Source organism: Myotis lucifugus, unplaced genomic scaffold (genome assembly GCF_000147115.1).
Source record: "Myotis lucifugus unplaced genomic scaffold, Myoluc2.0 scaffold_166, whole genome shotgun sequence".
Lineage (NCBI taxonomy): Eukaryota > Metazoa > Chordata > Mammalia > Chiroptera > Vespertilionidae > Myotis > Myotis lucifugus.
This window is the reverse complement of record NW_005871214.1, coordinates 2,360,769-2,375,928: the sequence shown is the minus strand read 5'-3', so window position 1 is coordinate 2,375,928 and position 15,160 is coordinate 2,360,769. Positions and strand designations below refer to the sequence as shown.

Below are 15,160 nucleotides of genomic sequence, written 5' to 3'. Positions count from 1 at the left end.
ACTGACAGGGGGTCTCCATGGCGCCCGCGCTGCCAATCCGCCCACCCCAGTAGAGAAGCCCGCCCGCCCGCCCGCCGGCCCTAACGGAGCGAAGCTGGACCTGAGCCGCGGAGCCCGCGCCTCCTCGCATCCCTCCCGCTCGCTGGCTCCCCGCAGCTGCGCCGCCGCCACCGCCGCCCCAGCGGTCAGTCCGGCTGCCCCGAGCGGGTTCACCGAGAAGAGCCTGGCGCACCCGGTGGGCCAGTGGGCATCTGCCGCGCGTCCCGCTCCCGGCTCGGCGCTCCCGCTGCCGCCGGCGCCGCCTCGATGTTCCAGCTGCCCATCCTGAATTTCAGCCCCCAGCAAGTGGCGGGGGTATGCGAGACGCTGGAGGAGAGCGGCGACGTCGAGCGCCTGGGTCGCTTCCTCTGGTCGCTGCCCGTGGCCCCGGCGGCCTGCGAGGCCCTCAACAAGAATGAATCGGTGCTGCGAGCGCGAGCCATCGTGGCTTTTCACGGCGGCAACTACCGCGAGCTCTACCACATCCTGGAAAACCACAAGTTCACCAAGGAGTCGCACGCCAAGCTGCAGGCGCTGTGGCTCGAAGCGCATTACCAGGAGGCCGAGAAGCTGCGTGGACGGCCCCTGGGGCCGGTGGACAAGTACCGCGTGCGCAAGAAGTTCCCCCTGCCGCGCACCATCTGGGACGGCGAGCAGAAAACGCACTGCTTCAAGGAGCGCACGCGGCACCTGCTGCGGGAATGGTACCTGCAGGACCCGTACCCCAACCCCAGCAAAAAGCGTGAGCTCGCCCAGGCCACCGGACTGACCCCCACGCAGGTGGGCAACTGGTTCAAAAACCGCCGACAAAGGGACCGGGCGGCGGCTGCAAAGAACAGGTCAGTCCCCGGAGCCTCCCCGCCTTGCACTCACCGGGAAGGGGGCGGGCGACGGCACCCTGGGCGCCGGGCCTGGGTCCCCGCGACTTGGATTCCGCAGGGTTGGGAGCGCGGTCTGCCTTCGGTTTTGAGGCCCCGCGTTCTGGGATTCTGGGCAGGGGTTCCTCCCGGGCGCTTGGTTCTACACCCTCTCCATTCTGGGAGCCTGGGGAGTGGATCCAGCAGTCGGTTCCAGTCACCAAATGCAGGCTGCATTGGGAAGGGGAAAGAAATTAAAATCCCAGAAACAATGAGGGACCTCAAGGCCCAAAGCTAATTCTTGTCAGCCTTGGCCCAGGCTCTTATTATGGAGCGAAGCCTGGCTTATTAGCAGCGCGGCAGGCCGGGCCTCTTTAAAGCCCAGATGCGTCCTGCTCTGGTGCTATGAAAACAGTTGTCCATGAACTTCTGTTTCTAGGAAGTGGGAAGTGGAGCTCTTCTCTTCCCATGCGTGGGCAGCCCAGTCTCAGAATAGCTTTTTTATTCCAGCGTAAGGCTCTCAATCAGCTGAGCATTTTGGCCAAAAACACTGCCTCTTCCCCCAGGCCCAGCTGCTCCCTGCAACTCCCAGGCAGCCCTTTTGGCCCTTAGCTTTGGGCCGACCGGGCCTTGGAGACACAGACACACTCTGGGAAGGGGGTCCCCTGCCCCAGCGCCTACTCCGCCCTCGTCACCCACACTTCATTTATCCTGATAGTATTGTAAATCTCTCAAAGGTGACCAACAACCGGGAATGACCCTGTGAGCCCAGCATTCACAGCCTGGGGAGACTGGGAGTGGAAAGGACTCTGAAGAAGGGTGGGGCAACGCTCGCAGAGCGGCTGAGACTCTGCCACCTGTGCTCATCTATCGCGGCTGAGGACTCCTGCCCAACCCCTGTTGCCTCATCTTACTCGCTTTAACACCCGGGTTCTGAGGGAGAGCCGTTGGCCACTGGGCTTCAGGGACATGGACCAGGGGGCAATGGGGAATATATTAAGTGTGTTCCATTCCTTCCCCGTAGACTCCAGCAGCAAGTCCTGTCTCAGGGCTCCGGGCGGGTGCTAAGAGGTGAGGATGAGGGCACTACCGAGGTGCTGGGGACCACAGCCAGCCCAGCCGCCAGCCTGTCCAGCAAGGCAGCCACTTCAGCCATCTCCATCACGTCCAGCGACAGCGAGTGCGACATCTAAGCTGCCCACACAGCAGGCTCAGAAACAGAATCCAGTGTACAAAAAGACACAGACAACATGAAGGAGGGAGGGAAGAGGAGAGACCCACCAAACAAGTCCAGTGCGTTGGAAGCCAGGTGGCCAGGGACTCTGGATGAGGTGCCTGCGAGAGGGCTGTCATGTCCGCCCAGTGGCCAGCCGGCTCCACTGGCACCCTCCGGCCACTCTGGCAGGGGCCCACGGTGAGGCCCGACCAGCGCTCTGTTCTCTTTGCTTTGCTTTTTCCCAAGGAGAGTGCTGCCAAGATGCCTCCAGAACCTGAGCTGCAGACTGAGCACCTGCCCTGAATCTCTGAATCTCCCGTGGGTATTTCATGTCGAAAGGACGCTATATGTATAACTTTTGCTTTAAAGTTTTTTAAACAAAACATATATATGCTGTTTATTTACTTATTTAAGAGACTGGTATGGTAGGTGTCCCTGTAGCTTGGAAACTTGCTGTTTCTAAAGGTGCAGGGTTCTGTATGAGGAAGTCAAACAATAAAAATCTGGTGAGCAACCTTTCCTAACTAAGGGAGCTACTCTCAGATTCCTTAAAAAATCCTTTTTTGGGGGGAGGGGTTAGTCGGGGGGGGGGAGGACATGTAATACTTTAAACAATAAAAAATATCCTTCTCTTCATCAGGCAGGCAAGGACTCTAGTGCAAATGGTAGCTTTTGCCTTTTCTGATGTCTCCTGGTATATGTTATGCTGAGGCCATAAGCACCTTCCAAGTCAAATTGCATGTATGTATGTATGTATGCACATACATGTGTATGATATATTTAAACCTAGAAATTGGCAATGTGATCATCCCCTATAAGGCAACTCCCTACATCCTCAGCCCAGGTAACTATGGCTTATCCACCTGACACTCCCTTTTATTAAGTGTCAGTGGCTTTCAAGAACAATTTAGGAAGCCAAGTTCTAGGGCTTAATAGTGAATCCTATTTGATAAAAATGTAAGATTGATCTGACACAGTCTCTGCAGTGAGAAAGACTTTCCATCTCCTTTGAGGCCCCCTCCCATACAAAAGCAGAAGGTACTCACGATCATGTTAGAGTGAGCATATACCACATTTAGGATTGAACTCATTAAACGTAGACAAAAGAAGATAGGAGAGGTTGTAATAACTAGACTAGCATCTTCTTGCCACAGAAGCAGGTATTAAACAAATGCATTATTTTCAACAAAAGGAATATACTGCGATGGGGGGAGAATGTAGTCATGTCACATATTGAGGTGAAATAGAAAGCCGCAGATAAATCTGACTTCTGTATTAAAGATGAAAGAAATCACCAAGAGCTTCATTGTCCTGTAGTGGCTTCAATTAAAAATATAAATATTCTTAGTATTTAATTTGCCCTCCCTAAGTGTGCAGGCACATTCAGGCTCAGACACACACACACACACACACACACATACACACACATACACACACACACACACACACACACACACATACACACACACACACACACACACACACAGACGCGCGCGCGCGTAATTCTTGCACTAAAAATGTAAATGCTATCCAGAGAGTCTCTAAGCTTTTCTTTTTTCCTTGTGAAAAGGATAGCATATTATACAGTTTGACATTGATCTTTAAATAAGTTGAGCTGAACTTCCCTCCTCAAGCTCCCCTCCCCATTGGACTCCTTTCAATTTGCCTTTCTGTCCTTAACAGAAGCCTGCTAACTTATTTGGATGGATATGCCAATGTGCAAACCGAACAAAAATAAGTGACATCATGGAAGACAAAAAGCAGTCAAATGGCAAGATATATGGGGAAGCCCACAGCACAAATAAAGGTTGATTTTTGGCTTCTCAATTGCTGAAACAGATGTGGCCTCATTGGGGCTTTATAAATGGTTGTCATTGTAGACAGCAGCCCTTATCCAGAGATCTGTTGACAATCAACACTCTCTTGTACAAGAGCGCTAGGTGGAAGAGTAGGGAAGTCTTTGTGATCAAGCTGTGCTCTTCCAAAAAGCAAGCAAAAGTCCTACTGTGAGTCCTGAAAGGCTTGGGTGGTAGAGCTTCCTCAAGACTTTGTTATATTTCCCAGAGTCCCCGGTAGTTCCTAGAATGCCAAGAAGCTGGGCCAGTTCTCCAGAGGAGGCAAAGAAGGCACCTGAAATTTAAGGAGGCATTCAGTCTAAAGGTCAGGCAAGTGCAGCAAGTGCGAGGCATCTGGGATTGAGTGCCTCCTTAAATTTTGCACTCTAGGTGCCTCCCTTGCCTCACTCTGGTCCTAAATCTGCCAGAGTACTGCACTTCAATGCAAAATCAAGGGATTTCCAGCCTTGTTCCCCAGCCTCACCCCATCCTAATTATGGAGCTGCCCAGAACCAGCATTTGAAGAAGACAGTTGGCAAATTTTATCTCTTAAGCTGATGCTTCCAGATCCAACAGGGAAGGGAACGGACTAATTAGTGGACTTATGTAAAGGAATTTGAGATTCTAAAATCCCATCCCACTCACCAGTTCAAATGAGGCCTAAAAGCAAAAGGAAATGTCCACTCTGCATTCTCAAGAAAAGGGGGTGGTGCTAAGAACTAAGCTTTCTCTTTACAAATAATTTCTAAATAACTATTGCTCCGAAAAAAAAAAGGGGGGGCAAACAGTGATGGAAGATTTTTCTTCCTGCTTTGGTGAAAGCCTTTAAAGTATATCTTTTTAAAAAATGCATCTAATTTGCTTTGAGTAACATGCTGCCTAAGGACTACATTAAAAGTAGCTATTCTGTTTCACCAATCTGGAGATTTATCTAATATGTGGCCTATTATTTAAGAGACTTTAAAGAAATGTTTATGTGAAACCCGGTGGCACCTAACTGCTTTTGTGAATAATCAAGTCTTTCATGATCACATGTTGGAAGTTGGTCCAAATCTTCCCGTGGATAGGTATTGTAAACGTTTCATTTCCTTAAAAAAAATTTGTTTTCCGTATCAGTTTTATCCTAGTCTTGCAAGGCGTTGGGTTTTTTTGTTTGTTTGTTCTCATTTCAGGAAGAAGCAATGTGGATGCTTTCTGAATTTGGAGAAATCTCCATATGATGGGTTTCCTTTTTTTCTTGATATTCCTTTCCTGTAACAATTTCCAAAACAACAACAACAACAACAAAAACAGTTACTCCAGCAAAGTGGAAAGAAGCTGCATGCTTACATTTCAATAGACTTGACCAATGTGAGGATTAAACCCCAGCCCCAGCTCAGGCTCCTTTACCGGTTACACGTATTTCAACCTCCCGCCAGTTCCACCCAAAGCGCGCTGGCTCCTGCTCTCCAAAGGCCGCGGCTCCTGCCGCCTCCACCAGCCGCGCTCGCTCCCCAGCCGCCGCCTCTCCCGTCCCCAGTTTGTTTATAAAAATCTGGGAGGGAGGGGAAGAGAGGCCGGGGTGCGGGAGGACTTGCTCTTTGTTTACATTAAACAAATGCCAGGCAAAGAGCTCAAGCAAAATCTTCCTTGACCTCGGTCTCTCTCCCTGATTTTAACAAAAAAGAAAAAAATATTGTATCAAAAGGCAACGTGAATGGGGCGGGCGGAGAGGAGCAGCAGCTTTTCGCTCTATTCAGCCGGGACGCGGGGTGCGCGGCGATTTCCGCTGCCTTTGTGAGGCTGCCGGGCGGGGTGAGCGGGGGTCTGCCCGGCGGCCCGCGGGGCTGTCAGGCGGCTCAGCGTAATCAGGGCTAATGACGGCGGCCGGGCGCTCCGCGGGACAATGCGCGGGCCGCGGGGTTTTGTCCGACTGAATGGCTAATAGGTTTGCCCGGGGGCTCGCGGGGGGCGGTGTCGGGGGAGGCGGCGGCCAGGGGAGAAGGGGTCATTGTCCGCGCACTGGCCCGGGCGCCCCCCTGGAGTCCTGCGGGGAGGCGGCCGCGGGGGCGCGAGCGCTTGGGTTCCCTAGAGGAGGCGATGCTGCGCGGGGAGGGCCGACCTTTTCCCCCCGAAGATGGGACCACAGTGGCCCCAGCACGCGGGAAGGCGGGTCCCTCCTCCGGGGCCGGATCGTGACTGTGGATGACAGCTCCACACACCACGTTTTCCGTCCAGCGCCTGGGGGTTCCCAGACGTGCCGAGCGCGAGCCGCCCCTGTGAGACCCGCCCTGCCTCGAGTGGCACGAGGGCAGGAACTTCTCACCATCAAGGGGTTGGGGGGGATTAAATAAAAATCAAGGTGCGGGAATAAACACAAATTGAACGCTCGGGGGAGGGGGCAGTGGGGGCACGCGCTCGCCCTCGAGCCTCTGACGGCGCGGGGCCTGAGCCTCCCACGAGCGCGGAGTCTGAGCCCAATGGCGCGCGGGTCTGAGCCCCTGGCGCGGGGTCTGGGCTACCGGCGCGCGGAGTCTGAGCCCCTGGCGCGCGGGTCTGGGCCTCCGGCGCGGAGTCTGGGCCTCCGGTGCGCGGGGTCTGGGCCTACGGCGCGGGGTCTGGGGCCTCCGGTGCGCGGGGTCTGGGCCTCCGGCGCGGGTCTGGGCCTCCGGCGCGGGGTCTGGGCCTCCGGCGCGGGTCTGGGCCTCCGGTGCGCGTCGCATCCGTGCGCGTCGGGCCTGCGCGCGAGTAGCCAGCGCTGGGCGGGCGGCCGCGAGCCCCCAGGCTGGGCCGGGCCCCAGGACCATCGTGACGCCCGGCTGTCGGCGGCGCCGAGCGGGTCCCCGAGCAGTGCCCGAAGAGCAGGTAGGCTCCAGACGCAGGGAGCGGGCTTTGCGCGCCCGGCAGACCCGCGGACCAGCCGTCGGGGCGCGAACCAGGGGCAGGGCGCCCGGAGGACCGAGTGTCCGCGACCGCACCGTTAAACTCTGGCTGCCCCGCCGCCACCCGAGGCCCCTCCAGTGGGACACTTGGCGGCTCCCGTTTCAGCTGTTAGGAATCTCCCCAGGCTAGAGCCTGCCGAGCTTCTCTATTTGCTAGGGTTTACGTTCCCAAACTTCTTTAGACCTACTCTAGCGCGAGGGCTCCAACTGGCTTTCGCCACCTTTTCGCTCCCTGGTCTGGAGACAAAGGAGCGTGAGGGCGATCCCAGCCAGAACCCTCCGTTCCCGGCTCCGCGCTCTGCCCGCGCCGTTTCGCTCGTCCCTTGGTTTCCCCTGCACAGAACTGCTGACCTGCTAATCCAGGGCGCCTGCCCCTCCTGGAACGAGTCTTGCTTAGTTAACTGCGCCCCTCAGAGACTTTCCCTCTCCCTTCTTAATGCCTCCACCGTACCTTACCGAATCGTCTGTGTTAAAGGTTGCAATACACTAATTTATCTATACGTTTGACTCCTCCCGCTAGAGTGTAAGCTCTTGAAGGGCAAGGGCCAAATCATATTCTCCTTTATATTCCCAGCGCCTATCCTAATGATTAGGTGCTCAAGAAATATTCTAAAACCGAATGAATTCTGGATCTTCCTTGAGGCCTGTCTGTTCGGAATTAGTAGAGGACTGCTGCTCGCTCTGAGCCCATGTGAGCCACGGGGATGACTAATATAGGCTGGACCCACAGTTCACTTAAATCCTCCCAGCTCTGGTCACCTGCGCTTACCTACTTGTCAGGTTGTCTGCGATGATTCTTCCTCTAGGCATGTGGTTTTTTAGATATCCTGGGGCTTTGAGTTCATTACATGAAAATTATCTTCTCACACACACGTTTCCCCAAACAGTAAGGTAAGGGTCACCCCTTGGATTTTGAAAATTCTAGCTATTATATCCTAATATTTTTGTCTTCTATAGGATGACAGAGGATTTCTGTTCCAAGAATCTCTTCTCTCTCTCTCTCTCTCTCTCTCTCTCTCTCTCTCTCTCTCTCTCTCCCCCCCACTTTAGTCTTGGCCTACAAATTAAAAAGTAAACACGCAAAGAAATCACAAACTCAGATAAGGTGTTCAGTTTTAAGACAGTAGATTGGCATTCCACACCCATGCTCAGACTAACCCAGTGAGGGAACCAGAGTTTTGATTAAAATCTTAAATCACAGAAGTCCCATGGAAATCTACTGAATTTTAAAATTTAATGGAAAAAAGCAAATGAACTGTGTGTAATTTTGAATTCTGATAAAATACACACACATATCTATATATAACTGCTTCTTGGAAAGTCATTTAACCTGGCACTGTCAATTTGCAACATGAGAATGTTGATTTTACTATTTGTCTTTCTGGCTGAAGAGATTAGTCTTGAATTTTCTACCATGAAATAAAATATCTAAGTTCAGGTGGTGCATTTTAATTTGATATGTGAGCAGTCTGGTTGGTGGTAAACTAGTTTATTATGTATTCCCAATATTTTCAAATATTTAAAATTCCTATTGAAGAGTTATCCATTTAAAGCATATTTTATTGCATTGGGTATACTCATTTTCCATACATGCATGATAAAGTATGCATTTTGACTAAAGGCCTATGCATACGTATATGTTAGACATCTGATCACTACAAAATTATTTTTACAGGAATTATGACTATGAGCTGGATTCATCAACTTACCAATAAGAAGAAGAAACCTATATAGAAGCAGCTTGTAGCAATGAACTGGTATCTGAGAGGGTGGGATCAAACAGATCTTGCTTGAAAATACCTAATCTGTGAATATGGGCTAGTCACTCAACTATTTGAGCTTTGTGTTTTGTTTTGTTTTTAAACCAGGTGCATCTCACAATCAATGGCATCTTGGATTTGATAAAGTATTTAATCAAATATTTTAATTAAATGAAATACCTTTAAAATGTAAAAATGGACAACCTAGAAATTGTCCAAACATCCAGGTTCCAACCCCAAGATCAGGATGTGACTATCATATTAAAACAGAGATATATCAATGATGATAGCTGAAGATGAATTGAAACACAGGGGTTATATATCTAGCAGACCATCAACATATGCATCTCTTGAGAACTTGTTAGAAATGAAAAATTCTCAGGTTCGACTCCAGAAGTACTGAATATTTGGGATATTACTGAATTTAAATGCTAAATGCTGTCCTTGGTATCAGAAGCAGCTCTGTTCATCACCCCCAGCGGAGCGGAGCCAGTGTGTTGGTTTTCCAGCAGTGGGAATGGATGGGCTTGTGCTGGCACCATCATTCTTTCCTGGGCTTTTTACGCTGCTCGGGGCTGCTTGTCATCTATGTGGAGCTCTCCAAAGGGATCATGGCCCGCCCCGCAAGTCAGGATAATCCCAAATGTAAAGTATGAATGCTGAAAAGAGAACATAACCTCTTGGGGGAAATGAAAGTCCCATTTCTTTGAGGAGGAAGCAGTGCTCTCACTATACTTACATTTTATGGCTCTTTATAGCTAATAAAAAAGTCCTTTCACCTGCATCATCTCACTTTTTCACAAGAACTCTGCGAAGATAAGTTAGCAGAGATGGTGATTCCAGCCTTCCAGATAAGAAAACTAGTATCTCACATTACTTGCTCAGAGTCACAAGAGCAGAGAAGAATCCAGATTTTGTAGAGCTTGAAGTTAACACAATTTGGAGGGGAGAATACTCTTTAAAGTAAAGGATACAAAATTATGATTACAAAATTGGGTATGAGAAAAAAACAACCATAAGAGTAAGAGAAGAAGGCATGAGTTCTGTGCTGGGAAAAGACTGAAAATTAGATTGTAGGAAATGGAAAATAGAAGCCATGTTTTGAAGACTTGCATTACAGGTACTTCAGTTTTGTCAGACGCGAGTCTAAAATAGCTAGCAGTTTCATTCTTGAAAGATCTCTGAATGGTGTGCAGTTACTTAGGTGAGTGGGTCAGGGCCCTGTTATGAGACGGGTGGGAGAAAAAAAATGGTCACATTATTTTCTCTAGCAACAAATGAGAAAAATCAGGGGAAAGTGAGGCATACCAAATGGGTGATGTCAGTCAAAAAACAACATGCCACAGAATTTCAGCATTCCAACCAGGCCTTCGATATGTGACATATCAGTATGTGAAAAAGAGGTCTCTAATTTGTGTGGAAGGGCAAGTAGACTATGGTGGATACATGGATAAAAATAATGTGAGGCAACAAGCAACAATAATTATAGTTGATAACATTATATTTCTGAGTGACCACATAAAAGAGAAGGCATACAGTGGATGATTCTTCTTTGGCCTTTTTTGGTATAGTCTTATTTCCAAATGATAGTTTTTATATTTTATAAGGACAAGAATTTAAATATTTTTATACAAAATGAAAAGAAAAGAAATAACAACAATTACAAAAGTTTAAAACCTGGAAAATACAACAAACATCAATACAACAAATAATAACAAAATACCACAAAGAATAACACAATCATTTTATTCATTACCTGTCATGTACACCTCTAGGAGTTTCCTCTCTACTTTTTTTTTGTATGTCTTTGATTACATCTTTATATGACAACACTTTCATAGTATAATCTCAAATAGAAAGATAATTCAGATTTTATCTAATACGGGTTGATTTCAATTTTTTTATATATATTTTTTATTGATTTTTTACAGAGAGGAAGGGAGAGGTATAGAGAGTTAGAAACATTGATGAGAGAGACACATCGATCAGCTGCCTCCTGCACACCCCCTATACTGGGGATGTGCCCGCAACCAAGATACATGCCCTTGACTGGAATCAAACCCGGGACCCTTCAGTCCGCAGGCCGACGCTCTATCCACTGAGCCAACCTGGCCAGGGCTGATTTCAACTTTTTAATTCATAATTTAGAAGAGCTTTTTTCAGTGTTAGAGCTCAGTATTGATAATGCCATGTGTAATTTTTAGGCTTATTATCAAATTTGGGCAAGCCTCTGAAGTTTCTTTCATATATGAGCAGTAAGATCTCAGGACATTTCAAGTTTCCTTGAACAGTAACCCATCTTAAATAATCTTTGCATTGATAACACTCACTAACCAGTTTGTGATCAAGGGCTTTACACATTCATGTTGTGACACATGAATCGGCACAGTGGGCAGTAGGAATATTCCTGCAATGAATCCCTGCTCTGAAGCAGCTAGCAATAGCCTAAAAATACACAAAAGTGACAGCAAACCATAAAAATATATACCAGTAAACCTAAACTAATTGTATCTCCAACTCAACTTCCCTTTAGTTATTGGATCACAAAAATGACTGTGGTTACTCCAGGGCTACCCAGCACTAGGGGAAATGTGACAAAGTGGAAATAAGAGTGGAAAGAGTCAGTGGTCTGTTGTAATTACCTTATTTCGCAAATTTGCCCAAAATGCATGATCATGTGAATATATTGCTAGGATCCCTCCCAGGGTCTGGGAAGGGGCCCAGGCAAGTGGGAAATTAAGCATCATTTGCTTCAAGGTAATTCTGCCTCTGCTTAGGTCCAGTGAGAACAGGTCCAGTACACTGTTCTATTATTTGGGACATCCTATCGAATCAAAGAGTAATATGCAAATTAACTGTCACACCCTCACTCCATCAGTCCGTCACAAAGATGGCGGCGGCCATGGAGCTGGAGCAAACAGGAGGCTTAGGTTGCCCCCGGCAATGGAAGAAGCCAAGCTTCCTGCCTGCCCTGGCTGGCCCTGAGCTCTGCTCAAGGCTACAAAGTTTCAATTATAGAAGATAAATAAATCCCAGATACCTGCTTCCAGCCCACATGGCCTCCGCTCAAGGAGGGCCTGGGAACATGGGTTTCCAGGGGCAACGCAGGCTTCTAGTGGGACCAAGGCTACAAAGTTTCAATTATAGAAGTTAAATCCTAGATTCCTGCTTCCAGTCTGCAACGTGGCCAGCCTGAAAACGACCATCAGCCCCTCACCAAGGCTGGCCAGGCACCCCAGCAGGGCTCCCCCCACCCTAAAGGGAGTGTGGCCAGCCTGAAAACAGCCCTCAGCCCCTCACCCAGGCTGGCCACACTCCCATGGGGTGAGGGTCCCCACTGTGGGGCTTGGCCAGCCTGCAAACAGCCATCAGCCCCTCACCCAGGCTGGCCAGGCACCCCAGTAGGAACCCCCACCCTGAAGGGGGTGTGGCCAGCCTGAAAACGGCCCTCAGCCCCTCACCCAGGCTGGCCAGGCACCCTAGTGGGAACCCCACCCTGATCTGGGACACCCTTCAGGGCAAACCAGCCAGCCCCCATCCATGCACCAGGCCTCTAGCCTATATAATAAAAGGGTAATATGCAAACTGACCCTAACAGCAGAACGACTGGGAATGACTGGTCACTATGACACACACTGACCACCAGGGGGCAGACGCTCAATGCAGAAGCTGCCCCCTGGTGGTCAGTGCGCTCCCACAGCGGGAGCTCTGCTCAGCCACAAGCCAGGCTGCCGGTTGCCAGCACAGCAGTGGTGGCGGGAGCCTCTCCCACCTCCTCAGCAGCATTAAGGATGTCTGACTGCAGCTTAGGCCTGCTCCCCGCTGGCAAGTGGACATCCCCTGAGGGCTCCCGGGCTGCCAGAGGAATGTCTGACTGACAGCTTAGGCCTGATCCCCCAGGGAGCGGGCCTAAGCCAGCAGTTGGACATCCCCCAAGGGGTCCCAGACTGCAAGAGGGCACAGGCCGGGCTGAGGGACCCCCCCCCAAGTGCACAAATTTTGTGCACTTGGCCTCTAGTAAAATATATTCCCATAAAAATTTGACTAGGTTATACTCAAAAGCTATCTTTAAAAATGATTCATTGATATGGGGAGGGAGAGTTTAAGATTGAAACTGGCCTGGGGAACACCACGAGGCAGATTACCCCCTTAGAACCTGGTTACCTTTCCTTTTAGAAGTGCTTCACCTCGCCTCCTTATGGGTACCACATCCAAACTGTCAAAAACCTTTCCGTGTTCTTATCCTTCCTTTGTCAAAATCTATTTTCAGTTGTCACACACACACATAAAATCAGATAAACCAATTCACATCACAGAAATAGCTGCTAAAAGCTTAATGAATTACCTACAGATGGGAGCCTGGGAGGGTACTTACTAACTGTTAGGAGATAATCCTTTAATTCAATAACCCAATATCACTAATGGTAGCAATTCAGACATCACTAATAGGCTAGTAGAAAATTATTTTTGGTTGGGAGAGAGCCAGAAACCTTTCAAGTCATTCCATGGAGATAGACAACTGCATTTTGGGCCAGATATTGCCAATATTAAAAATAAAATAAAAAATATTTTGGGCCCCCAGCTCTATCATGGTAAGGAATTGCAACCAAATTTCAGAAAGAGTAGCCTACATTCTTTGCCTCATTTCTTCACTGTATACCTTAACCTCCTGCAATTTGGCTTTTACTTGCATCATTCCATCAAAACTGTCCCCTCAGCAGCCATTCTACTGGGTCATCAAACTACTTCAATCTACTGATTTTCGACACTGTTGAGCATCCCTTTCTTCTGAACAGGGCTAGAATTAGGTTGAGGCAAGCAAGGTGTCTAACGTACAAAATTTAAGGAGGTACTCTTTCCCTCTCAGAGTCCTGTCAGTTCAGGGTTGACATCTGAGAGTGAGTACTATATCCTTAAATTTTGCACTAGACAGTAGATGTCTCACTTCCCTCACACCAGTCCCAGCCTTATCTGAAACATAACTGAGCTTCCCACCATATTCAGAGTGTGACCTACAATTTGCTGTTTTCATGCCTTTGCACATGATACTTTTTGCCTGCCCTGCATCCTTTCCTACCATCTTCTAATAGCAGCACCCATAGGGAATTGCTTCTCTCCAATTCATTGTGTTTTCTGGTGAGGCCACCAACATAGTACCTTCCTCCCCAATTCACAGAGGGTTATAATCACCAACCTAGGCCAGTCCTTTACCGATAGTTCTGAATTAGAAGCAGAGGGGCAACTCTTTTTTTACTCTTAGAATGGCACTGAAGCTAGCTCCACCCTTGTCTTTTCTGGTTTTGTTTAAAGGAGCTAATATGTCAGTCTCCTACTTTTTCTTTCTTTGTTTAAGCTACTTTGAATTTCTTTCACTTGCAAACAAAAGTGCTGAGATATAACCTAGAATGTCCTTCCTTTTCCCTCACCTCATTTCTACAGGTAATAGCCCCAACTTTCATGCCTGAACTGAAAGGCCATTTTCCTCCCAGAGCCTTCCTTGATCCATAGGATTTAACTAAGCTCTCCTTCTCTGAAGTGCTGCGGCATTTTATACATCTCTCTCATGGTTATTTAGTTTCATATCTTATATCTCCTAATGTACTATATGCTCTTCAAGGGTAAGATATTTAATCTTCGTAATCCCGTAAGAACTGAATACAGGGTCTTTTTGACACAACAGAAAATCAATAGATTTTTGCTGAATTAATGAATTAAATGGATGAATTAACTAAGGGATATATAGAATCTAAGTTTCAGTTCAGGAAATTTTAGTTAGAATAATCTGAAGTTTTTTTTAAAAAAAGTGTTGTTTTTTTCCAAAAGAAAAACAAAAGAAGGAATGGCCCACTGATTGCTAGGGAAAGATGGTGAATTTTAAAGGGCGCCAGGGATTTTTAAAAGGTAGGAAAATGAGACCTTATATACTCATACCTGAATAAATAAACTCTGAAGTGATACACAAGAAACTTGTATAAACAGTGGCTTGATTGAAGGAAAATATCTAAAAGTTCTCCAAATTGTGCAATATTAGTAAGTGTGCTTATGTTTTTCTGCTATGATATGAAACTCCTGCTCCTGCGTGAGGCTGACACACCACCAAGCATAGCTATCTCTACTTATGCTCCTCCCACTGTAACTGCCTCTCTGACTCATCCATGTGGGGGAAACTCCACTAAAATCCCTGAAGTACGGCTAATGCGAAGCCACAACTTCTGAATAAAATGTTACTTAATGGTTAGAGGATAACAGAATGGAAGTACTAAGCAGGAAATACAATTGCTACTAGAAGTGACTATTACAGACTGAGCCCTTACCCAGTCCTTTGTAGGGCTCTTGGCCTGGCTCCACTTCCCAGGGCCAGCCATTCACTGAGAGTGCTTTGATATCTTTACCCCTAAGAATTCAACCTACCCTTTTCTCCAAGGCCAGAGAGAAACAAATTCATCCTACCCCAACCTCTCAGTCTAATCAGCACAGTTAAAGGTAGCTGGAAAGTTTAGTCCTCCATAGCATTCAACTATGCCACCCAGTG

General features: G+C 48.1%; 1 protein-coding gene and 1 pseudogene across 1 annotated transcript; both read left to right on the top strand.

Moving 5' to 3' along the window:
- Positions 1-230: 230 nt before the first annotated feature.
- On the top strand, positions 231-2,174 carry SIX6 (SIX homeobox 6). The gene is made up of 2 exons (XM_006096043.3): positions 231-878; positions 1,921-2,174. Exons 1-2 carry the CDS (start codon positions 307-309, stop codon positions 2,087-2,089), a joined length of 741 nt encoding a protein of 246 aa, XP_006096105.1. The 5' UTR covers positions 231-306; the 3' UTR covers positions 2,090-2,174.
- A 7,550-nt stretch (positions 2,175-9,724) lies between these two features.
- Positions 9,725-10,173, top strand: LOC102417308 (annotated as a pseudogene).
- Positions 10,174-15,160: the final 4,987 nt, after the last annotated feature.